Below are 26,189 nucleotides of genomic sequence, written 5' to 3' on the forward strand. Positions count from 1 at the left end.
TTGTTTTTTTTTTTTTTTTTAAGTAATGAAGTTGAAAGATCTAAACTGTGGAATTGTTCTTAAAGGATTTTTGGAAATGATTATCCATTTTTCACAGACATGCCACTAGGATAGTCCACAGATTTGGGGCAGTGGGGTGCTCAGTAGGGCTGTGATATTATTACACAGCCTGTCATGCCGTGACCAGCTGGTGACTTGTATACATTTTTAGAGGTGTGCTTACTGGATTATCAGAAGCTTTGGCTCCTATTTTATAGGGATGAGCAAACAGGCCTAAAATTCAAGTTATAGCCTGAACCGTTCAGGGCTAAATGTTAGTTTCTTTCTCTTTGCCTTAGCCTTCTGTCCCCTGAGCCTCTTGGTTTCCCCAGTCATTTTTCTTCCATGGTGTAGCCTCTATGAGGCATGGAGCCCTTGTACCCTGAGGCCAGCCCTGCCCCAGTCTCCTCTGTGGAACCCTCTTGACTACTACATCCTATTTCTTCATTCTCCTCCCTTCTCCAGTCTTCTGTGGAAATTGTCCAAATCCTGGTTAGGTGGTATCTCCTCAGCAGATGAAATCTTTGGTGTTGGGCTCCTTGTCTTGGATTTCTGCAGTTCTTATGAGCTCAGTCAAGGCAGGTTGATCCATCATGGGTGTTTGGGGTGAGCCTGAAAGCACAGCTTTCCTTTATGTCTTGGTCGTAACTCCTAGTTGCTGTTGGACGTGGCTGTTCGTAGACCTAAAGTGATTGGCAGGTTGAGTGGTGCTGAGTCAGCTGTGAAATTTAGCAACTGGCTGGTCAGTCTGAACCAGGCCTCTGGTTTCAGGAGGAATTTGTTGAGCTTGGTGATTAGGGTTGTGGAACAAAAAGAAAACATTGGCAGATGAGTGTTTATTTTTAGTATTGAAGTACCATGCTGCATTAACATACGATATGCTTAGTATCAATCCCAATGTTTGTTGAAAAGTGTTTGAAATTTTTAAAGTTAAGAAATGGTAAAACTGAGTGGTTCGGATGCACAAAATTTGGACTTGCCACAGAAGATAAAGTACAGTTTAAATGCATAAAAAGGCTAAACTAAAAATTATTGTTGGGAAGGAGGAAATTTGCCCCTCTACCCCTCTTAAATTCTGATGGCTGCACTAATAATAAAATTGATGGAGGACAGATTAACAGGAGAAAAAGAAGCATTTTAACTCAAGCACATGGAGCCCCCATAGGAATGGAACCTAAAAAGTGGCCACAGCAGGTAGCTTTATGCTTTTCAGACTATTTGTGAAGAATTGACAGGATGAAGAAACTTAGGTTTTAGATGCCCAATTAGTGAAGAATCTAAACGGAGCTTGGCCTTGGCATAGTAAATTAGTGACAAGGTTAGTTCCCTGTCTCTTGGATATAAGGGTGTTCTCTTAAGGCTCCAGATTCAGGGAGTACACCTTTCACATGAGAGATTTATTTCTTGCTTTCAGGGAGACAGAAAAAAGGGTTGAAGTGTCCCTTTTGCATTGGCCGTTTCTTAAATAACTACTTCAAAATAATTAGTATACCATTGTGGCATATTTTAGGGTGGCCTGCCTGAGTCTCAGTAATGGCATGCAGATGTGACAAATGGCTTAGACTGAACACAGCTTCACTCTCACTATGCAGCAGAACACTTTGCTGACTTGGATTTTCCTCCCTGCATAAGGAAGCCTGTGGATGGATTTCTTCCCTTCCCCGTGTCTTTCTCAGGCTCCAGAATACCTACCTGTAAGGCCTGAATACTGAGCTGTCTTGTCATTGGCCAAGCCTTTCTGATTAAGAGATTGTTGCTCCCAGGGACCTCTCAGAATAAATGCTCTGGACTAGCTGGGACTGATGTCCACAGTCTATGCCCAAAAGTTCTTGATTGGGCACTGAGCCTGAGGGATCTCTCAGGCTGTGAAAATTTACTGGCTCTGTCCATTCTTAGCTCAGGCCCAGCTCTAAGAGCCTTGGATAGAGGCTCCACCCATGATTGAGTTCTCTGAAAGAGACACAGCTTGGAAATGCTCTCAAGGCAAGAACTGATTGATAGGGAGGATAAGCTCTAGGATTCAAGTTCAGTTCAGTTACTCAGTTGTGTCCGACTCTTTGCAACCCAATGGACTGCAGCACGCCAGGCCTCCCTGTCCATCACCAACTCCCAGAGTTTACTCCAACTCATGTCCATTGAGTCGGTGATGCCATCCAATCATCTCGTCCTCTGTCATCCCCTTCTCCTCCAGCCTTCAGTCTTTCCCAGCATCAGGGTCTTTTCCAATGAGTCAGCTCTTTGCATCAGGTGGCCAAAGTATTAGAGTTTCAGCTTCAACATCAGTCCTTCCAGTGAATACTCAGGACTGATTAGGATGGACTGGTTGGATCTCCTTGCAGTCCAAGGGACTCTCAAGAGTCTTCTCCAACACCACAGTTCAAAAGCATCGATTCTTCGGTGCTCAGCTTTCTTTATAGTCCAACTCTCACATCCATACATGACTACTGGAAAAATCATAGGCTTGACTAGATAGACCTTTGTTGGCAAAGTAATGTCTCTGCTTTTTAATGTGATTTCTAGGGTGGTCATAACTTTTCTTCCAAGGAGTAAGCATCTTTTAATTTCATGGCTTCAGTCACCATCTGCAGTGATTTTGGAGCCCCCCAAAATAGTCTGACACTGTTTCCATTGTTTCCCCATCTATTTGCCATGAAGTGATGGGACCAGATGCTGTGATCTTAGTTTTCTGAATCTTGAGCTCTAAGCCAACTTTTTCACTCTCCACTTTCACTTTCATCAAGAGGCTTTTTAGTTCCTCTTCACTTTCTGCCATAAGGGTGGTGTCATCTGCATATCTGAAGTTATCGATATTTCTCCCAACAATCTTGATTCCGGCTTGTGCTTCATACAGCCTAGCGTTTCTCATGGTGTACTCTGCGTATAAGTTAAATAAACAGGGTGACAATATACAGCCTTGACGTACTCCTTTTCCTATTTGAAACCACTCTATTGTTCCATGTCCAGTTCTAACTGTTGCTTCCTGACCTGCATACAGGTTTCTCAAAAGGCAGGTCAGGTGGTCTAGTATTCCCATCTCTTTAAGAATTTTCCACAGTTTGTGGTGATCCACACAGTCAAAGGCTTTGGCATAGTCAATAAAGCAGAAATAGATGTTTTTCTGGAACTCTCTTGCTTTTTCGATGATCCAGCGGATGTTGGCAATTTGATCTCTGGTTCCTCTGCCTTTTCTAAAAGCAGCTTGAACATCTGGAAGTTCACGGTTCACGAACTGTTGAAGCCTGGCTTGGAGAATTTTGAGCATTAATTTGCTAGTGTGTGAGATGAGTATAATTGTGTGGTAGTTTGAGCATTCTTTGGCATTGCCTTTTGGGATTGGAATGAAAACCGACTTTTCCAGTCCTGAGGAAGGCTTTCTTAACTCTTCTTGCTATTCTTTGGAACTCTGCATTCAAATGGGTATATCTTTCCTTTTCTCCTTTGCTTTTCATGTCTCGTCTTTTCTCAGCTATTTGTAAGGCCTCCTCAGACAGCCATTTTGCTTTTTTGCATTTTTCTTGGGGATGGTCTTAATCCCTGTCTGCTCTACAGTGTCATGAACCTCTGTCCATAGTTCATCAGGCAGTCTGTCTATCAGATCTAGTCCCTTGAATCTATTTCTTACTTCCACTGTATAATCGTAAGGGATTTGATTTAGGTCATATCTGAGTGGTCTAGGGGTTTTCCCCACTTTCTTCAATTTCAGTCTGAATTTGGCAATAAGGAGTTCATGATCTGAGCCACAGTCAGCTCCCGGTCTTGTTTTTGCTGATTGTATAGAGCTTCTCCATCTGTGGTTGCAAAGGATGTAGTCAATCTCATTTCAGTGTTGACCATCTGGTGATGTCCATGTGTAGAGTCTTCTCTTGTGTTGTTGGAAGAGGGTGTTTGCTATGACCAGTGCGTTCTCTTGGCAAAACTCTATTAGCCTTTGCCCTGCTTCATTCCGTATTCCAAGGCCAAATTTGCCTGTTACTCCAAGTGTTTCTTAACTTCCTATTTTTGCATTCCAGTCCCCTATAATGAAAGGACATCTTTTTTGGGTGTTAGTTCTAAAAGGTCTTGTAGGTCTTCATAGAACCATTCACTTTCAGCTTCTTCAGTGTTACTGATCAGGGCATAGACTTGGATTACTGTGATATTGAATGGTTTGCCTTGGAAATGAACAGATCATTCTGTCATTTTTGAGATTGCATCCAAATACTGCATTTCAGACTCTTTGGTACTCCATTTCTTCTAAGGGATTCTTGCCCACAGTAGTAGATATGATGGTCATCTGAGTTAAATTCACCCATTCCAATCCATTATAGTTTGCTGTTTCCTAAAATGTCGACATTCACTCTTGCCATCTCCTGTTTGACCACTTCCAATTTTCCTTGATTCATGGACCTAACATTCCAGGTTCCTATGCAATATTGTTCTTTATAGCATTGGACTTTACTTCTATCACCAGTCACATCCACAACTGGGTATTTTTTTTGCTTTGGCTCCCTCTCTTCATTCTATCTGGAGTTATTTCTTCACTGTTCTCCAGTAGCATATTGGGCATCTACTGACCTGGGGAGTTCATCTTTCAGTGTCCTATATTTTTACCTTTTCATACTGTTCATGGGGTTCTCAAGGCAAGAATACTGAAGTGGTTTGCCATTCCCTTCTCCAGTGGACCACATTAACCTGAGCATAAAAGCACAGGGTCTGTATTATTGGGGAAGATAGCCTCTCTTCATTCATTAGCTCCTGAGGTCTGCACAGGTGGAAGAGCAGTGGAGATTCAAGGTATTAAAAACAAGACAACAGATCCCAAATGGAGTCATTTATTCTAAGCTCCACATCACCAAACCAAGACTTAGTTACTCTTCCAGAAACTGAATCTTAGAGCACTCACTCAGGAGTTACCTAATCAGCACTATTTAGGGTAATCTGCCTGATTGACTCCTGCCATTCCCTGAAGGAAAGAAAGATTTCAATAACCAATCTACCTTTTTTTTTGCTGTACCGTGTGTAGCATGCAGGGTCTTAGTTCTGGAACAGGGATTGAACCCGTTCCCCCTATGGTAGAAGTGCAGAGTCCTAACCGCTGGACCGCCAGGGCAATCTCCCAGTCTACTTTTTTGCTAGTATAATTTCCTTGTTCCCACTCCTTTCTGCGTATCAAAGTCTTTCATTTTGTGCAACTCCTGGGAACCTGGGAACTCATTTCTTTCTGCTAGGTTAGATGTTGCTTGATCATGATTGAAACCCCAAAAGATCTTTAAAGTATACTTTAGTTGAGTTTTTTTTTTTTTAATAAGAGACATGTAGAATAATTATCAGGTTAAGCATCTGTGTTGTGAGGTGCATAATCATTTTGGGGTAGATTTGCTTTTAAATGACTTTAAAAGAAAGCTATTTTTTAAATTGATGAAACAGGTATATTTTGTTATCTAGAAATTTCACTGAGGACTAGCAGATTTTTCCTTAATACCAGGTAACAGAAATGTTAGTTTATTCTGTTCATCAACCTCAATCCTCAGCTGAGATGGAGTTGGGTAGAGGTGACAGCCAGACTGTTCAGTGTGAAGATTGAGTGGCCAACACTATTGCCTATGTTGTTAAGGTGGTGAGTAATTTCTTTTTTGGTTGATGCACCTGTCTGTCTGTGCTTAGAGCAGAAACTAGCTTGGAGAGTTCAACTTCTGGAAGCCAAAGCTGCAGGAGGCAGATATTTTCTTTTTGCAAGAATATGTGGAGGGGAAAACAGTAAGCAGCTGCTTAAAATTGTCTTCTCAGTTTTACTACACACCTCCGTTCTGTTGTTTGATAGCTCATCCTTATGTCATTCTCAAGAATTTCACATTCCTTCCACATAGAATCTGTAGATCTATGTAAATACGATGAGATGGGGATATTTTGTGCAAAGTGGTTGGCTATTGCAGTGTGATATTTATGCCTGCCATTTTAACCTGTAGAAGTGGATAATTTCTTAGTTATTCCTTAAACTGTCTTCTTTCCTCCCTTCCTCCCTTTGTACAGAGACATTTATAGAGGACCTTCTACCAGGCAGTATTGTAGACCAAGGGGATGTATTAGTAAATAAACAAAGTCCCTTCCACATGGAGTTCATGTTTTAGTGGAGGAGACAGACAAATGTGTAATAATTTCAGGTGGTAATGATTTTACAAAGAAGAATAAAGCAGGTGTTTCTTAATATGAAGTAGCATTTCAGAGTTTGAGCATTCGAAGGGACCTTCCAGTATGCAGTTTAGTTGGCTTAAAGGATAGATGTGTTCTGATTCTGCCTGGAATATTTCCTGTTATTCAAGGGAAATGAGTGGACATGTACACAGACTTATACATTCTTTGGGGCAGCATTGAACCATTTTGAGTTTAAAAAGTTTCACTTTGCCAACTTATTCTTTATTCCTTGGCAACACATTCGTTGCTGTCCAGAATACAGCTCATTATCACTTGAGTTTTATCGGTGTCCCTCCCCAAATAATTTTAATCTTTGGGAAGGGCTGAAAATGTAGTCCTTTTTTGTCATTAGTTACAACTGTGTAACTATAGTTCTAGAGTTATCTTTCCTACCCCAATGGTGGTAGCCATTATTCTCGGTTTTGTACATAAGGGTTTATGAATTTGATTAAAATTTAGTGATTTTAAAAACACTCATTGAGCTTTTACCAGATTCTAGGCAAGGAGCACTCAAGGTAAAGAAAGATGAATAGGGCAGTCCTTAGATGAGCTTGAAATCTAAATTAGATTATGGAAAGCGCCTCTTAACATAACTACAAAGTGCAGTGAAGAGTAGGAGGAGGGTTGCGTAATGTGCTGTGGGAACTTTATTGGAAGAGAAAACTGGGGAGAAGCGTGGGGTGTTAGTTTCCTGGAACTCTTCTAACAAATTGCCATAAACCCAGAGGCTTAAAACAATAGGAAATTATTCTCTCACAGTTTTTGGAGACTGGAAGGCTGAAATCAAGGAATTGGCAGGACCATACCATTCAGAGGACCATTCCTTTCAGAGGCTCTAGGGGAGAATCCATTCTAGGCCCCTTTCCAGCTTCTGGGTGACTCTTGGCATCTCTTGGCTTGTGGCCACATTTCTCTCTCTAGCCTGTCTTCACGTTGTCTTCTCTTTTGTTTCTGCATCATATCTCCCTCTGTTTCTCTCTTATTTTTTTTTTTTAATATTTATTTTATTTATTTGGCTGTGCTGGGTCTTATTCACGGCATATGGGATCTAAGGAGCTGAACCCAGGCCCCCTGAATTGGGAACTTGAGTCTTAGCCACTGGACCACCAGGCAAGTCCCTGCCTCTCTCTTATAGGTACGTGTGATTCCACGTAGGGCCTAACTGGATAATCAGGATAAACACCTCCTTTCAAGATCCTTAATACATCTTTTGCCATATAAGGTAATATTTACTCTTTTGCCATGTAATATTCACAGATTTCTAGGAAGTCAATTTATTTTGAGGAGGCGTGTTTTTTTTTTTTTTTTCCTGTTTACTGTAGATGGAAATCAAAGATGACATTCCTTAAGGAGTCTTAGTGCTCCTGAGATGGGACTTGATGAATGAGCAGGAAGGAAAAATGGCTGGGAGCAAAGTGGGAGAAGAGAGCAAGGTGGGAGGTCATCAGGGTCATTGAGTAGCTATGCTTGGTTGGAGCATGAGGTTTGTGCAGGGTGTAGAGGACAAATATTGGAGGACGTGAAGTGGGAGGCTATTTGTCATTAATAGACGGTGAAAATGAGTGCAAGAGGGGTGTAATCAGAGCTGTGCTTTTGAAGATTAATCTGGGAGTGCTTTATGAAGAGAAGATTAATCTGGGGAAAATGTTTGAAAAGGGAGAAATCAATCGGGAGGCCAGTGTAGTAGAGAAGTGTTGACATGCAGACATTAGCAAGTATACCAGGGGTAAGAATGGAATGAATAAGGAGAGACCCTCGAATGTTAGTATCATACAGTTTGAGTACTGATGAGGGGGATTTGGAGATGGTAATGAGGTCAGTGTTCCCTATGGAGCACATCTCAGGTAGATTAGGTTCTTGTTGGAAAACAGAAGAGCTAGTGTGGGTGGTAAAGGAGTTGATTCATTTTGGACATACTGAGTTTTGAAATGCTGGTTGGACATGGAGGTATCTTGTTGGCAGGTTGAAATGCAGAGCTGTAGCTAGGGGGAGAGGGTATAACTAGTGTTATGAAAGGTAGGTCCACAGAAGAGAGACTAGTGGTTAAACTCTTGGGTTAACTGCTAATTTTATGTTTGTATACTTTGCTCATCTTTCTAGCACATTGATTTCTTAATTTTTAATAGTTATTTTAATTTATTTTTGTTTGCAGTGAGTCTTCATTGCAGTTCGTGGGCACTTGGGTGCTACACGCAGTTTTTTTGTAGTTGTGGCAAGCAGGAGCTACTCTCTAGGTGTGGTGTGTGGGCTTCTCGTTGCAGTGGTGTCTCTGGTCGCGAAGCATAGGCTCTAGAGCACTCGGGCTCAGTAGTTGTGGTGCATGGGCTTTAGTTGCCCCATGGCACGTGGGATCTTTCCGGACCAGGGATCAGTTGATACTTGTGTCCCCTGCATTGGCAAGTGGATTCTTAACCACTGGGCTACCAGGGAAGTCCCACATTGATATTTTTAAGTGTTTATCTGTCTTTCTGAGCTTTGTGTCACTTGCATGTTTTATCAGTCTACCATCAGTGGTTTTATTTAAGTCATTAATGACAGAGGTGACTAGGAAGCAAAACAGAATTTGGGTCTTCAGTGTGATTACAGCTATTATCCCCCCACAATACATGTATTTATAGAAGAAGACTAGTGTGAAATATATCACAGCATTTTGATAATTTGGGCATTCTAAAGGTGTGTATTCCAGTTATCTTTAAGGAATATATATTACTTCAGGAAAAATGTTTTATTAAGGGTTGAAGTGGTACATATCCCTAGTGCCTGCAAAGTTGATATTGGTAATAAATTTCAGGCATTAGTAAGTGTTATAAAGAAAAGAAAGCATTCTGGGTCTTCTTGGCGGTCCAGTGGTTAAAACTCTGTGCTTCCACTGCAGGGGGTACAGGTTTGATCCCTGGTCCAGAAGCTAGGATCCTGCATGCCATGTGACCAAAATAAAAATAAATTTTTTTTTTAAAAGAAAGCATTCTAAGGAGATAGAGAATGATGGAGATGGAGGTGGGCCATTTTTTAAGTAGGGTGGTCAGGGAAGCCCTCTTTGGGGAGATTAAATGAAGATTGAGTAGGGTGGGCTGATTGAGCAATGAGAACATTCCAGAGTTAATGTGACGCCTCTGAGTCAGGAATTAGTTCAGTGTATAGAGGGATGCAGAAAGGCTGTGAGTTTGTCCTCCCTGGAAATCACTGGTATAGGAAAGAGATATGAGAGGTAGGCTGGGAAGTTAAGCTAAGGTAGTGAGAGGTCATTAAAGGTTTTAATGGGGAAGTTGAATGCACTGGTATATATTTTAGGAATACCATTGGTTATTTGTGAGAAGAATGGATGGTGAAAGGAGCAATTAGGAGACCATTGCAGGTGAGAGATGATGGGGGCTGGGATGAGCCTGCCTGCGTACACGCGTGTTGCTCAGTTGTGTCCAGCTCTTTGCGACCCTATGGACTGTAGCTCGCCAGGCTCCTCTGTCCGTGGGATTTCCCAGGCAAGAGTATTGGAGTTGGTTACCATTTCATCCTCCAGGGGATCTTCCCAAGCCAGGAATCGAACCCACGTCTCCTGCTTTGGCAGGCACCTTCTTTACCACTCTGCCACCTGGGAAGCCTGGTGTGAGCCTAGAGACTGTGAAGATAAAAGGATAGATTTGAGATATATTTTTGGGCATAGAACCGACAAAACCTGAATTGTTTTTTGACTATGAATCATTTGCAGTTTGACTTACTGCAAATCAAAGTAAATGTACTGCAGATTCATTTTGTATGAATGAATGAATTCATGCAATTCATTGGCTCTGAAACCATCCTCTATCCTCACGCTGCTGTGCCTTTCAGGTGTTGGCATCATCCGAAGACTTCCCATGAAGATGCAGGCCAGTGCCTTAGCATCTGGGGCTCTGCCTCTCCACCTGTTCCCTTTTTCCTCAGGCTTGTGGGGGAAAGAGAGCTCAAGTGTCTTGTCCCACAGTCATATAATTGGATTCTAGAATTTCTAATTTGATTGTACCATCTTAGGCCAAGTGCTTACTCCAGAACAGTTATGCACCGCCCCTGCCTCCCCACACTCACATTGAGTTATACTGGGGTTAAAATGCCTGTTCATGAAGTTGTTATTGTGGCAAAGGGTATGGGATTAAAATAATTATTTTGCACAGGTTACTACACAACATGCAAGGGGAAGGGAGTGGATTTTAGAAGGGAGTCAGCTGCATGTCCAGTAACTGGGGAAAGATGAGAGAGGAATTAAGCAAATTAAGCGTGACTCCTGGGTTTCCTGGGTGGTGCTAGTGGTAAAGAACCTGCCTGCCAATGCAGGAGACGTAAGAGATGCAAGTTCGATCCCTGGGTCAGGAAGATCCCCTGGAGGAGGGATGACAACCCACTCCAGTATTCTTGCCTGGAGAATCTCATGGGCAGAGGAGCCTGGTGGGCTGTGGTCCACAGGGTTGCAAAGAGTTGGACACAACTGAAGCGACTGAGCACACAAAGCACCCAGGTTTCTGGCTTATGCTGGATATAGATTGTGGTGCCATCAACTGGCTAGCTAGGCACTTGAGGATTAAGATTTTTGTGGGCAATGTCAGTAGTTCTGTTTAGATACGTTTGAGATGTCTGCAAGAACTTTCTGGTGGAGGTGTCAGTAAGTAGTTGGAAGTATAGCAGTTGGGTCTGGAGCTGGAGGAGAGGTTGGGGTTGGTGATATAATCATCAGAGTCATTGCCATGGAATTGGTAATTAAAGCCAAGGTGCTGGATGGTGATACTTAAGGGAGTGAGTGTCGTGGGCCCAGAATTGAGCCTAAAGCCAATCCAACATTTAGAGGACAGGTAGAGGGAAGATAACACAGGAACTAAGAGCAGTCAGTCAGGTAGAATGAGAACCTGGAAAGTGTATATTATGCAAGCCAAGAGAACAGTGTTTCAGGAAAGACGTGTTCAACTAGATCTAATATTGCCAAGAGGTACCACAAGATGAAGACTGGAACGTTCATTTGGTTTTGTGTCTTCGAGGCTGTTTTGTTTACTTCATGTTCAGAAATTTTAAATTCATTTTTGTGCTCAGAGCCTGGGACATCACCCTGAGGCCACAGTGGTTTTTCTCTGCTGAGGTTCGGGGTATCTGAAAGTCACTTGCAGTTCAGCTGACTCGGGCACTCTTTTTTTTTTTTTTTAAAGCTTTGTATTAAAGGAACTTTTCAAACACAAAAAAGAATAGTCAGTTTCTTTGTACCCATTGTACAGAAAGTGAAAGTGAAAGTCGCTCAGTTGTGTCCGACTCTTTGCGACCCCAGGGACTATAGAGTCCATGGAATTCTCCAGGCCAGAATACTGCAGTGGGTAGCCTTTCCCTTCTCCAGGGGATCGTCCCAACCCAGGGATTGAACCCAGGTCTCCCACATTATAGGCACATTCTCTACCAGCTGAGCCCACAAGGGGTGTGAAAAACACACTTTTCCTTTTTTAAAAAAAATATTTATTTGTCTGTTGGGTCTTAATTGTGTCACGTAGGATCTTTCATTGTGGTGCACAGACTCCCTAGTTGTGGCACACGGGCTTAGTTGCCCCAAGACACGTGGGAACTTAGTTCCCTGACCAGGGATGGAATCTGTGATCCCTCCATTGCAAAAGCAGATTCTTAACCACTTACTTTGTCTAGTAATCTTTGTAGTAGGAACTGTTGGAGATGTGTGACACTGAGGCAAGTCCTGGATATTGATTTATGATTTAGGGGTTCATCAGATGAGGAATCCAGTAGCTCGTCCTGGTTCCATTTTCTTCCTAAGGTCTAGGGAGTACATTTGAGCTCAGTTTTAAGATTGCAAATATATTTCTCATCTTATTAACTCTTTTTGTTTGTTACTTAACTCTTATTATTTTTTATTAACCTATTTCCCATCTTATTAACTCTTGGTAATATTTGATAAACTTTCTTCTTTGCATGAGCCTTGTTATAATAATGAAGAAGCTTAAAATTACTTTCTCCCTCAGTAAGGATGGACTCATTTTTCCCTTAAATACTAATAGAGATGCCTGACTAGGTAACTGATGATAAGAGGACCTATTGGATTCCAGCAGGGCTTCTGATTTTTGGTGTCTGACTCTGGAGGACAGGGGAAAACAAGTGGTATCATTAGAACAGACCTGTGGGCAGAGCCTCCCAAGAAACAGGTGATTTTTGGAGCTCTGGGAGTCTCTGTCCTGAATTAAACAATGTCTTCTGACGATGACTGGTACTGGATTAGAGCTGTATGCTTGTTCTTTCAGTAGACAGAAGTGTTTACTCCAGAGGGAGGCTTTAGTGGGGAAGGTGAAGAAAGGATAATACCTGTTTGTGTCATCCAAACTCTTGGTTTAATGTATGGGAGTAGCAGTTTTGAGGAGGTTGGGACCTAAACCAACAGTGTCTGTCTGGATTAGAAAGCCTTGTATTCAGGAAGGCTGCTTCTTTCTTTTCTGACCTTTTTCTCAGACAAACCTTTGTGTTTTTTTTTGAATCCCTTGTATCACTTATTTATTTGGCCACAAATGACAGAAAACCCAGAATAACAGTAGTTTAGCAAGATAGAATTGCCCTTATTTCTCATGTGATAAGCAGTCCAGAATCCGTACAACTTTGTTCTTGCTACATAGTTGTCCTCTGTAGGTAGTTTTTCCTGATGTTCTCCTCCTTTTATCTTGTTGCTTAGACATTGGTAATAGATGGTTTTCACCTCATAGGCCAAGATGGTTGCTGGAGCTCCAACTAGCCTTTCCACAATTCAATCGGCACGGAGGAAAAAAGGTATAATTGCTCATAACACTTCTGCTAATATCTAATTGACCAGAATTGGAAAATGTACTCTTGGTTCTAAGCCCAGCTAAAAATCAAGGCTTCTGTTCTAAGAAAGAAGAGGAGCTCAACAGTGGGACAATGGACTGTAACCCTATAATGCCTCATACGGTGCTTTTAAGAGTGTGGAAGATGTTGAATTGCTACATGTTGCCCAGCTCTGCAAATCTAGTAAACCCAGGATCCTCTCTGAATGATTGACTGGGGCTACTTAGGCACATGTGATGAGACTTAGTGTCTTCTCTGTACGCACCATGCCAGATGTTGGAAGGAAGTCAGCATATCCTCCTTTTCCCCACCGAGACTGTGTCTGCAGGACGAGACCGTACAGTGTGGAGTGCATTCTTGAGGGACGACAGGGGCCACTGGGACACAGGGCAGCTGGGAAAGGTTTGGAGATTTGTTAGCTAAGATCTGCAGTAAATTATAATTGGCCAGAGGAGAGATGAGTTTCTAAAGAGGGCAATCCGCATAGACTGTTGTAGGAAGGAACAGAAGGAGCAAAAAGCCTAAGGTAAGAAAGTACAGCCTGTTCTAGGAACTGACTGTAGGTCAGAAAGGCTGAGAGACAGTAGGCTGGAAGGGTAGACAAGACTCTGATCCCAAAGGGGCTTGTAGACCATTTAAAAAGTTGAGATCTAGCCTTTAGATGGCAAGAGGAGGAAGAATCACCTCTGTGTAGCCTAGGGAGCTCCAGGAGGAGTACTGGACAAGGAGTGATGCAGTCAGGTTTTCTTTCCAGAAAGACCGTCCTGGTGCAATGTGAAGTATAGAGTGGAGGTAGGAATAGACTCAGGGCTGGAGATAAGGTGGCCAGTTGGGCTGTTGCAGTTACCTGGAGGGGACAGTGTTGGCTTAGGAGGTCCAGAGGCAGTGGGAACGGGTTCAATTCAGTTCAGTTGCTCAGTCGTGTCCGACTCTTTGCAACCCCATGGACTGCAGCACACCAGGCCTCCCTGTCCATCATCAACTCCCGGAGCTTACTCAAATCATGTCCATTGAGTCGGTGATGCTATCCATCCATCTCATCCTCTGTCGTCCCCTTCTTCTCCTGCCTTCAATCTTTCCCAGCATCACGGTCTTTTCAAGTGAATCAGTTCTTTGCATCAAGTGGCCAGAGTATTGGAGTTTCAGCTTCAGTGTCAGTCCTTCCAGTGAATATTCAGGACTGATTTCCTTTAGGATGGACTGGTTGTATCTCCTTGCAGTGCAAGGGACTCTTAAGAGTCTGTTTCAGAGGCAGTGATCACAGACTAGGTGATAGGAGCCGAGGGAGGAAGCACGAAGGGTGATTGGCCACCTTTTCACTTGAGTATTCAGGGGAAACGGAATGAATTTGGTTTTGAGCACCTAGAGGATTTTAGGTATCTGTGGGACATCCAAGGGGGGACATCAAGTATGATCGGATATGTGGGTCTGAAGCTCAAGAAGAAGCTGTTGGAGGCATCAGAGTGAACGAGATTACTCAGGGAGAGTGTGTAGTAGAACAGGAGGAGCACCCAGCACGGAACCTCTCAGAGCCCCTCAATTAAAGGGTAAGCTGCAGAAGAGGAAGCTGCCAAGGAGAAACTGGCTAAAGAAGGCCTGGCTAGATAGGCAGGTGGGAAACCAGGAGGATGTGCTGCTTGGAAGCCAAGGGAAGAATATTTCTCAATAATAACATCAAAAGTTGCTGCAAGGCTGTGCTGGCAGCAGAGGACTGGGAATGCCCAGGGATGAAGGTGGCTTGGTGTGGCTTGAGGAATGAAGGTCAGTCAAGGGAAAGGGATGGAGTGTTCAAAACTCTTCCCAAAGGTTCACCTGTGAAGTGGAGAAAAAAGTGCTTTCTTTGGATGAGCCTGCTTAAGTGGTATAATATGAGGACCTGGGGTGAGGGGAAGGCTGGAGGACAGAGGGGAGGGAGGGGAGATCAATGGAGCAAGGTGCTGAGGAGGGGGCAGGATGGGGATGGCAGCATGTGGGCTGCTCCCAGTGTGGCTCTCCTGGGAACAGTTGTCTTCCCACAGGAACCCTCTCTGCGCCCAAGACTGGCAGTGGTAGGTTCTCTGCAAAGGAGCCCTGTGGCTCCTTGGAAATAGTATTGTCCGGAGGTAAAATGGTTCAGAGGCAGAGTTAGGTTTTAAAAGCCGAACTTTCTGCACGTGCATCTTTCCGTGTCATGTCTCTGGAGCTCTTTGCTGTGGATAGCAGTTACCCATGGAGGTACTTTAAGGAAGCAGTCCATCTGGAGTAACTGAATGCATTTTCTGTGGATCACATTATTGATATGAGGCTTTTGAAGGCAGAGTGTGGACATTTTGGGGATGATTCTAAACTTTCAGAGCCAGGCTCCTCCCCCTTGATCCTTTGTTCAGACCACTGAATTTGTCAGATGAGGTGAGCATTAGAAAAAGCTAGAAATATTTTCTTTGCTGTTCCAAACACCATACACACACACATGCACTTTTTTCCTGCAGTAGGAACTCAGATGAAAGCTTACTTGGCTTTTTTCAGTGACAGGGACACAGAGGTCTCCTACACTCATTAGGGATAAACCTGTCTCTGGTAATTTCTTTCCTGGAGGTGTGTGTGTACGTGGGGGAGTTGATTGCCCTGGTATCTGGCCACACGGCTTGGTTAAGAAGATGGCAGGTGGGATTTCCCTGGTGGTCCAGTAGTTAAGAATCTGCCTTCCGGTGCAAGGGACGCAGGTTCAACCGCTGGTTGGGGAACTGAGATCCCACATGCTGTGGAGCAACTAAGCCGGCGTGCTGCAACCAGAGAAGCCCCTGTGCCCTACAGTGGACACCCAGCACATCCAAAAACAAAAAAGATGGCTGGCATGATACTTAATAGAAAGATTAGGCTCAGCCTGATGATTTTCCTCCAGCACAAGATTTATAATTTCCTTCTAAAGCAGTGGGAAAAATAGTTTATGTAAGGTGTGAAGACACTCAGTGAATGAAACTTACCAATTTTAATGCAGCTTGCTGCTGCTGCTACTGCTGCTAAGTCGCTTCAGTCGTGTCCAACTCTGTGCAACTCCATAGACAGCAGCCCACCAGGCTCCTCTGTCCAAGGGATTCTCCAGGCAAGAACTTAGTATGCTCTAAACTGCTAGGGTTCTCTCCTGGGTTTCCTACCTAGATTATAGCAGTGAAAATGAGTCATACAGTTGCTATACTGGGCCAAGCCAGGTCCCTTCTCAGGCCAGGAAGCCTGACCTTGGGCACAGGGACCTCCCTCCTCCCCTTATTACTGCTCCCTGGCCCTCCCTTACTGCCATCTCTTGCTTCTTTTGAAGAAAGACTTCTGTTCTGAGCCCTGGTTCGCTGGTGTCTGGGCAGTTGTGGGAGGTAGAGGGGACCTGGAAGGCTGGTAGGGGAAGCTTTTTATGCATGAGTTCCCCTAAAAATGTTGACAGGTCTTATCTGAACCCTTGGTACCCAAGGCTCTCCATGTGTCTATCATATCACAAAGTGTTTCTACCTTAGAATCTAAGTGAACCAGAAGGAAGGAGGCCTCAGAGGTAACTATTTTTTCTTCTCCTTTTAAAGCAATGCTCTTGTTTCCTGTTTACACCAGCGCTGCAGCCCACTTGGGAAATGGCTGCAGGACTGTGGGAGGATGGGCGGTGATTGAGATAGAATCTGAGAGACAGGGTCTGCTCTGTTCAACCTCTGATCTGGGTCCTTGGTTGAAAAGAAAGGGAGGGGGAGGGGATGCCTGGGAGCTGAGGTGAGCTTGAAGCAGCAAGGCAGCCTTTCCCTGCTACCATGTGCTGGTCCCAGAGCTCCTGAGCTGGATCCTTAGACCCTCAGCTAGCACAGAGAGGGGATGAGAGTGGGCATTAGTCTGGCTTTGTTACAAGGGTTGGTGCCGAGGCAGGGGCCTGTCAGACCTGGCACATGAGCTGGAAATCTGAGCTGATTTTGTCATATGCTGAATGCAGTCCAGACACCGTGGTCCATGGTAGGTTAAGAAGAATTAATTAGCTTATTAGTCCAATAAATCTTTGAGTTCATATTGTGTTCCAGGCACTGCTCAGTGTGGTGGGAATCAAGAATCCCAGGGTCACTGACCCACCACTGTGTCTGATGTGTATGTGATGTTTTTACCATGTTCCCCAGCTGGCACAGCCTCAGTTATATACATGTTTTGATAGGTTCATCATAAAGCAGGCACAGGAAAGAAAAGATGAACGAGGTAAATAGAAGTAAGTTCTGATGTTTCCTTCCATGCCTCAGTGAATTGTGCTGTACACATCCCATGTCAGGAAGTGTTGGTAGGTACTGCTGCCTGTGTTTCAGACTTCCATCTTTATGGCAGCTTTGAGAGGTGGATCATTTTTGAGTTGGGGCCACCTGTTGGAATGGAAGACAGGAAAGAGGAAGCAAGGCAGGCAGATGCTGAGTTCACAGAATTGATTAGCACACAGGCCCCAGCAAGACCTGATAAGCACTGTTCTTTCTCCACTCCACCCTCCTTGGGAAGGGTGCCCAGGTTGCCTGGGATGAGTGTTTAAGGTTCTTGGGCTCCTGTCCTGTGTGCCATGGTCAGTCTACTGGAGAGTGGGGGTAGGATGGAATTCAGCAGGTCCCTGTTGCTCTTCAGTCCCTTTATAGTTTTAATAGACTTTCACTGGTGTTGCATTTGATCATTCTAGCAACCATGTGATGTACGGGGCGCTTTCCCCAGGGGGAAGACCAGGGACGGGAGGCCTGTGTTGAGTGTAATGAACACCAGAGCTGGGAATTGACTGGCTGCCTCTGCCTCCTGCAGAACGTCTTTCCATCCCCTGGAGGAGCAAACCAGTGAAACGCTTGACATCTCTGATTCTTGGTCCTCACATGTGCCACTTTCTCCTGGGCAAAAGGTTGGGCTCCAGGTTTTTGACTCCTCCCGGGTCCATGAGAGAAGCTGCTGCCAGCATTCTCCTCCTCACTGAGGCCTAAGCGGCCCAAGTGGAAGGCCCTGCCCCACACAGGGAGTAGCCAGAACAGCACAGGGTTTCCAGGTTCTCCGAGGTTCCTGTTCCTTCGTCTGCTCTCCTGGCGGCCGCACCTGGAGCCCCGAGAGTTGGCTGACTTCCCTCATCCGATCCATGCCTTCCCAGGTTGTGCCCTTTCCTCCTGCACTGGGATTTGCCCTTCTGCCTTTTTCGACTGTTTCAGCTTATGGGAGAGAGGTTATCTGTGTAGGTGTTTGTCTCCTTCTCCAAGGAGACCTCCAGTTAAGGGCTCTGAGGATGCTTATTCAGTGGCCTGGGCTGAGGCCCAGGACCTTGGTGTTACTTACTCACTTTTAAAAGTGAAGTCGCTGTCGTCTCCGACCCTTTGCGACCCCATGGACTGTAGCCTACCAGGCTCCTCTGTCCATGGGATTTTCCAGGCAAGGGTACTGGAGTGGGTTGCCATTTCCTTCTTTAGGGGATCTTCCCAATTCAGGGATCGAACCTGGGTCTCCCACATTGCAGACAGATGCTTTACCATCTGAGCCACCAGGGAAGCCCTTACTTGCTTAAAGGCAGGTGACAACTGGAAAGTTAATCTCCTTCAGGCTCATTTCTTTAGTTTACTTCATGTCTTAGTTGTTCATCCCAGGCCTCCTGGTGTCTTGACCATAACAACAGTCACTGTGTCTTTGTGACACTTCTCTGTGTCCTTTTACTGCTTTCTGCTTCAGGATACCTCTCTTCACTGTCACTCTTCCTAGTAAGGAAGGAGAGGAGTCAGATACGGCGTTATTTGGGCTGACGTTTGTAAAAGGGTCTGCAAGGTCCAGAGACTTAGTACCAAGCCAGAGCTCCCTGCCCCTCCCCTGCAGGGGCTCTGCCCGGGTTTCTTCCTGCCCTTCCTAGCTTGGGGAACGAGCAGCCTTTGTGAGTTTCCTTGACAACAAGATGGATGAGTTAAAAATAGCTGGTGCTAGAGCTTCTGTGTGTGTGTTGCACACACGCCTGGGCATGCGCTCGCAAGCATATGCGCCTGCATACATACCCTCTCGCCGGCTGTTGTCATCTCAGTCCCTGTGGCTTCTGCATACTCCTGGAGAACATCTGTGGGGCCCTGGTACTTGGATTTTGCAGTTCCTTCGAGGTCAGATCTAGATAATCCCACAGCATCGATACCTCATATCCCTGATGGTCACTGATGGGAAAAGGATGATAATGTTAGCCTAGAGCATGGAAATCTGTTCTGAATGCCTCCGTCTTCACTAAATGTGACTGGAGAGAGAGAATCCCAGTTACACTTAGGGGCATTGCTACATTTCAGAACCTTGTGGGGCAGTGGAATAGGACACAGCTCTGGGTGTGTGTCTGGTTATATCTTTCTGGAGAACCCTTACACAGATGAGAAGGGTCCTTTCTCGTGCCCTTTTATTAGGTAAGGAAGTGGGGTACAGCACTTGGGTGACTTGTCCACTGGCTCAGCCTGGTGGAGGAAGGAGCATTGACCTCATCAGCAGCAGCTGTGGCTCTTTCCCTCAGGTGCTACTGATGACACCTCCATGAGGTTTTTTTTGTTTTGTTTTTGTAAATTGAAGTATAGTTGATTTACAGTGTTATGTTAATTTCTGCTGTACAGCAGAGTGACTCCCTAAGTTCTTTACCAAAGCCCCCTGTTTCTGTATCAGCAATCCTGTAGTAGTTAAGTCTTCTGTTTTGTGGTGTTATCTCAGTTGTAAGTTAATGTAGAAACAGCTGTCTCTATGAGAGCGGGGCTGCTTTACCATAGCTGGAAAGAATTCCTCTTTCTCCACCATCTTCCATGTATTTGTAAGCATCTGTGTGCCAGGCATGAGAATATCTTGTCTTTAGGGGCCTTAAGGTCAGCTGGGGCAGCAGACAATTACAAAATCTCCCACCAACTCCCCATTGTGGCCAGTGCTGAGTGAGAGGGAAAAGGTCTGATTGTAGGTGAGAGAAGGACTCAGGTGGGTTGTTAGGGTTTAGAGGAGACTGGGGGAACATGTTAGTGATACAAAGTACTTAAATTTGGAACATATTAAAAAACAACTACACATAAAAAAAACAAGGAAACCCAGTAGAAAACTGACCAATGACTTGACAAGCGCTTCACAAAAGAAGACATCAGAATGGCCAAGAGATGTGTGAAATGGTGCTCAATTTCATATATTTATTAGTCACTGCTGCTGCTGCTAAGTTGCTAAGGAAATTGTTCAGTTTGAAAAAAAGATACAGCTTTTTGTCTGTTCGTGTATATAATGAAATCTTTGATGATTTGGTGAAACATCCTATTGCCATTACCAGTTTTGTTCTGAATCACTTAACTGAAGAATTAAATGGATTCTGAGATGCTTCGATAAAAGGAAATGTAGTGGAATGAACACATTGAAGTCAGAGACCTGTTATAGGAGATTTGGGGCCAACTATTGAATTTCTCAGAGCCCCTGTTTCTTCATTTATAAATAGTGATCTTTCTGTCTGCCTTTCCTTCCTTCCATAACTGCTCAAATGTTCACAGGTACGGGAAATACTCTCAGAATTCTGAAGGGCTACTCAAATACAGTGTAGTATCATGACTTTGATTCCAAGTGATTTGATTTCTCCTGCACCTCTTCTCACAGCATCTATTCTAAATTCCCCTAAGAAATAAAAGCTCGGTACTTTAGACGGAGGACCTTTTGCTGGCATGCTCTGGTCCCTTCATGCAGGCTGGGGAGCAGGGTGAGTTCCTCCAGGCATTTCCTTACGTGACTGTGACCTGGTGGCAACTCAGTGAGTGACATCAAAGTGTTTGCCGACACCCAGGCCTGGTGGCAGGGAGAGGGCAGTGGCGCACACCAGTCCTGGTGAAGTGTTGACTAGAGTTAGTGGTCCCATAGGGCTTCCGCACCTGACTGGGGCTGGCCTCCTCACGTGGTGGTCTTGGGAAGCCTGGAAGAAACACCATGGGTTTTCAGGAGCTCTGTTGCAGGGGGCAGTAGCCTGCACACTCAGCTTCCCCCGAGAGAGCCTGTCCAGAGCCACTAGTTGTCCCATGGCTCCAAGAGTACACAGCTTTCTGTGGTATTGTGGCAGAGCAGGGGCTCCTCCCTGTGTGACTTAGGTGTTGGTGGAGAGGCCTTTTCAAAGGTAGATGGGTCCTTTTGGATGTCTACACCCAGTATCCTACTCAGCGCTTTTGATCTTTCCCTCTTCTGTTTTTCTGCTGTGCAGGAGTCAGAGTCAGAAGCAAAGGCAGATGGAGAGACTGCATCGGACAGTGAAAGCAGAGTGGAAGCTGTCACCCAACCACCCTCTGCAGATGATACGCCAGAGGTTCTCAACAGGGCCCTTTCCAACTTGTCTTCAAGGTAGCTCGGCTTAATCATGCAAGTGCTTGCTGAGGGCTCTGGGTCTGCAAGTGTCATGGAATACCTGAAGCCCTTAGAGAGCCCACTGTCTTATAGCAGGAGCCCACATCTGTTAAAGTGTGAGGCCCAGACCTGCCCACTTTCATTGGTTATAGTCTACCCTGCCTCTGCTTAAGGCTCTATTGAGTGTCATCAGGTACTTACCAGTGACTACAAGCACAACCTGAGTGGATCTGGCCCTTGAAGGGTACCCTTGGCTGATTGGGAGGTATGATCCAAAGAGCAGGAATACATGGACATAGGAGTAGTCGCTGATAGAGCACATGAAGATAAATGGTCCTTGGGGTTTGTGACTAATGGGCAGGCTGCTTTCCACTGAGGAGCCTAAGTTTCTAGTTCAGAGTTCAGTTTTCCTTCTCCCCCACACATCTGTTTTGGACAGTCCTTAAATTCTCCTGTAGGAATTAAGAAACATCTCAACTTTGGTGAATTCAGGGTTAAAATTTTGGTCCCTTGAGATTCTGGTCCTTCTGATACCAGCTGTGTGGGCAAACTATAAGATTCCAAAACATTATATAAAAGTGTGCCTGGGCATGCCTCCCACACATTTGTCCTTTTGAAAGGCTGTATTGTGCAGTGATTAAGATCATGGGTTCTGGAGCCACTTTGGCTCCCAGAATTCAGTTCCCAGCTTAAGCACTTCACAGGATATCATGTGTACATCCACTTCCTCATCTGTAAAAGCTAGTAGTGTTGAGGGTTGAATCAGTTAATACACGTGAAAGTCCTTGTAGAAGTGCCAGGTGCATATGTGCCAGGTGTGATAGCTGTTACTACCACTGTGTCTGATATTGTTATTACCATAGTGATGCAGGAGCAGAGAAATGTAGGATTCTGCTGCAGGAAAAATGTTAATAGTTTTTTCTCAGAGGCACCCATAGAAGCCATCTAAATACATACGTAAGGGAGGTGGGCAGACATTACATTTCCCTTGGGAGTTTTGCCTGATTGCTTCATTAAAAAACAAGTTGAGTGTATTTTTATGCAAGCCTTGAGCACTTGCTGAGTTTAGTGTAGATGAGGTGATGGCTCTGATGGGTGAGGTGACCTGCTTCTTCCGGCATACAGCTACTGCCTCTGTCAAGGTGAAAGACATACTTCTGGAAAGCACTAACCTCAGAGCCCTCTTATCCCAAAAGAACCATCCCCCCTGAGTTTGTGCTTCAGTTCCTTTGGGCTCCTAACATGTTTTCTCCTTCCCTTCCTCTCTGTCTTAGATGGAAGAACTGGTGGGTGAGAGGCATCCTGACTTTGGCGATGATTGCATTTTTCTTCATTATCATTTACTTGGGACCAATGGTTTTAATGATGATTGTAAGTGCCATTTACTTGCTGTTTTAGTTTTACCTTCAGTTTTCCCTGCATGTCTAGTCATTTTAAGTGCCAGGTGTTGGGTTGGTTCTGGGAATCACTTGAGGTCCTGGCTGCTCAGACCACATCCGCCTTAGAATAACTATGATTTCTCACCCTCCACCAGCCACCTGGAGGGCTATTGGCATGGGCCAGTTGTAGGTGATTAAAGATCACTTTAAAATTTGATTTTAGTACTTCAGCTCTTTGGTCAAACTGGGGACCTGGCTATGATTCTGTGTGACTCTTGATTTTGTTTCTTGTTTTCCTGGGGCCTCCCTCATAAGCTTAGGACTTCTAATATAAAATTCCAGTCCACAGTACTTTGCTCTGAGTCTTCCCATTGTCATAGGCAGCATCAAATGACTATACAACTGACGACTGAGCGGAGCAGTTTGGGACTTTTCAAGTATGTATTTTTATTCAGAGTCAAAAGTGGAAGAGATTGAGTCCTGGGGGAGGCTACAATAAAAAGTTAATCAAAGTTTCAGAAGCATATATTTATTCTGAGAAATTAGATCTGCTCTGTGGGACATAAAGGGCCTCCCAACCCTGTTGAGTGATGTGAGAGAAAGGAGGGGAGCAGAATCACTGGAGGACTGACATTGTTCTTAAATACAGTGGTTTTTCTTGAAGGCCTATGACCTGTTGGTTTCTGTTTCCACAGATTACAAGAACTGAGGAGCTAGCAAGTGTTTTAATTCTTTTGTGTCCTGCAGGTGATGTGTGTTCAGATTAAGTGTTTCCATGAGATTATCACTATTGGCTACAATGTGTACCACTCCTATGACCTGCCCTGGTTCAGAACCCTCAGTTGGTAAGCTCTCTAGCCCCACAGAGACCTTTAACAGGTTTGGACAAACGTTTTGTGGTATAGTTACGGTCGTGGTTGGAGGGAGGGGTTGATGGCCATGGACCTTCACAGCACCTTTGAGACCAAAGTATTGCCTAGGCCAGACTGAATGGCTGGCTTGGAAGAATCCTTAGAAGAATCCAGACCAGCTGCATCTGTGACCATATTTGCATCAATATTTGGATTCCTTAGACTGCACAATGGCCCCCGTTTTCTAGATCAGTACATTTTTCGTGCTCTGGTATCCCAGCATCCAACAACAGTCATCTGGGAGTTGTCAACACTGGTGTTGCTGTTTCTGGAACTTGGCTTCCTCATCCTTAAAATAGATAGTAGAGACCTAGTCAGTGCTTTTCAACCTGTGGTTTTGGAGTCCTAGTTCCTTGGAGGTTCCTTGGGTGCCAGTGGACAGGAGTGAGACTGAATGCAGGGGGTCTGGGCTCCTCAGAGGAGCTCTGCTTTCTCCTCCTGAGAACGGGCTTGGATGTCCTTAGTTGTTTTTTTTTTTTTTTTGGGGCTGTGTTATGTGGCATGTAGGATCTTAGTTCCCTGCCTAGGGATTGAACCTGGGCCTGGCCAGTGAGAGCAAGTCCTAACCATTGGACTGCCAAAGACAAGCCTTGAAGCCAGAGCAAAACCTGTAGTGCAGATGATGTCCAAGACACCTTCCTGATCTGAAGCCCTTTGCTGTATTGACCACACTCTTCTGAGGTGGTGACATGTGAACAGAGCATTGTGTAGTCCTGAGAAGAGTTAGGGCAGATATAGATTTCTCTCACTCTGCTGTGCTGGGTCTTGGGCATTGATTTCATAACTTACCAGGCCAGAGAGTAGTGTTTTGGGCCCCAGCAACTTGGTTATGGCCAAGGGAGCTGACATGTTCATATTTGGGCTGGACACATCCTTCTCAGAGATGCTTCCTTGTCACCCAGCAGCATAAGCTGCCTTGCAGTCGCCACAGGGCCAGGGCCTTCCCCCTGGGTTAAGATGTAGGTTTCTCTTGTGGGTCTCCTATAGCTGGAAAGCAATGTTATGAATTTTATTAACATATTCAGGATGTTTGACCCCTGACTGTGGTCACTGTTCAAAGGAAGTGTTTTTCATGTAACAGAAAACAAAGCTTGTTTGGGAGTTCTTGAACTTCCGCAATTTAAAAAAAAAAATGGAAGAGATAAGATAAGCTCTCCCCTTTCTTTGATGTCTGTTATTGAGTGTTTAGAGTTGGGTTGCTCATTCTCATATTCAGAAACACTAGTGGAGCCGCACATGTATGTGGACCATGGCTTCTCCCTCTTTGGAGCTCCCTCTAGTTGAGGAGAGAGGTTATAAACAAGTGAAGACTTAATGCTGGTGAAAGATTTGTATGTCAGAGCCTGGGCATCAGAGAGGAAGACAGTCTGAGATGAAGCATAATTAATTGCTTAGTGAAAAGAGCAAATATTTTGCACTATAGAAATAAAGGCAGGGGAAGCAGATACCACATTCGATCATGCAGGGTTTTATGAAGACAGTGGTATTTGAGCAATGAATGATAAAGTGGGTAAGTGAAGAGGATGTTCCAGGCAGGGAGAAGAAAGGAACCAAGCAGACAGACAGAAAGCCAGAAATTTCGTTTCGATAGGCATGCAGAGTTCCTATCAGGAAGAGTGGAATTAAGGCCAAGGAGGCAGGATGAGGTACCTTTCTGGGGATTGTCTTACAGATTGAGTGTTGTTAGACCTGGCAATGCTATAGAAGGGGCAGAAACTGGGTCCCAAGTTTGTGACAAATGGAGAGTGAATGAAAGCCACAAATTTCTAGATAAATATCTCACCTACAGGGTCACCAGAGGACAGGGATCTGTGGTCTGCTTGTCCTGCTGTGAGCTGCCTGGGGGTTCTTAGGGGTTGGGTGGACTGCTGCTCTGGTCCTAACAGCCTTGCTATAAGGGAGGGGCCGCATGTGCTCCCTTTGGCAGTGATCTGTCTTCTTTAACAGGTACTTTCTGCTATGTGTAAATTATTTCTTCTATGGCGAAACAGTGACGGATTACTTCTTCACTCTGGTCCAGAGAGAGGAGCCTCTGCGGATTCTCAGTAAATACCACCGATTCATTTCCTTTACTCTCTATTTAACAGGTATGTGTTAAGCAGCTTGCCAGTTGTTGCGTATGTCTTGTTTTTGTATATCTGCTGAGTTGGAGTTGGGGCATTTCTTGGTTCCTGTAAAGTTTTGATGACTTAACTCTGACCACACAAGGAAGCAGAACTAAGGATTCTGCCTTACATGAGCTGTAGTAGCTCTTTACTAAGAGAAATGAGGCTGAGGGGCTTGTGTGGTTGCGGGGACTGTAGTTTGTGCTACCTGTCCGTGTGTTTCAGCCTCTGTTGAAAGACCCCACAGCATTGTTGTGTCCTGACTCTCTGGTTGGCAGAGATTCTGCAGTGTGACCAGAACAAAACCATTCAGAAACTTGTATTTTAAAAAGGACTTTTCATTGACGTATACACACTATTGTATATAAAATAGATAACTAATAAGAACTTACTGTATAGCACAGGAAACTCTGTAATGACGTATATGGGAGAAGGATCTAAAAGGTGGACATATGTAGACGTAT

General features: G+C 44.6%; 1 protein-coding gene and 1 long non-coding RNA gene across 8 annotated transcripts in view; one reads left to right on the forward strand and one right to left on the reverse strand.

Annotated features, from left to right (window-relative positions):
* LOC112449306 (uncharacterized) lies at positions 1-25,569 on the reverse strand. Of its 7 annotated transcripts, none has more exons than XR_009496916.1 (6): positions 24,410-25,569; positions 19,008-19,157; positions 13,865-18,719; positions 13,283-13,410; positions 11,848-11,985; positions 1-9,826 (listed from the first exon to the last, which is right to left on the reverse strand). It is a non-coding gene; the product is annotated as an uncharacterized lncRNA (long non-coding RNA). The 7 variants fall into 7 exon arrangements; XR_009496919.1 differs by having other exon boundaries at positions 13,865-17,372; positions 18,525-19,157; XR_009496920.1 differs by having other exon boundaries at positions 13,865-14,829; positions 15,981-19,157.
* The window catches only part of CDS2 (CDP-diacylglycerol synthase 2), a 56,917-nt gene that overhangs the window by 18,892 nt on the left and 11,836 nt on the right, over positions 1-26,189 (forward strand). Inside the window, 4 exon segments of the mRNA NM_001078046.1 lie at positions 21,191-21,327; positions 22,605-22,701; positions 23,457-23,554; positions 25,568-25,707. Of these exon segments, the coding sequence (NP_001071514.1) occupies positions 21,191-21,327; positions 22,605-22,701; positions 23,457-23,554; positions 25,568-25,707 (472 nt within the window).

Source organism: Bos taurus, chromosome 13 (assembly GCF_002263795.3).
Source record: "Bos taurus isolate L1 Dominette 01449 registration number 42190680 breed Hereford chromosome 13, ARS-UCD2.0, whole genome shotgun sequence".
Taxonomy (NCBI): Eukaryota; Metazoa; Chordata; class Mammalia; order Artiodactyla; family Bovidae; genus Bos; species Bos taurus.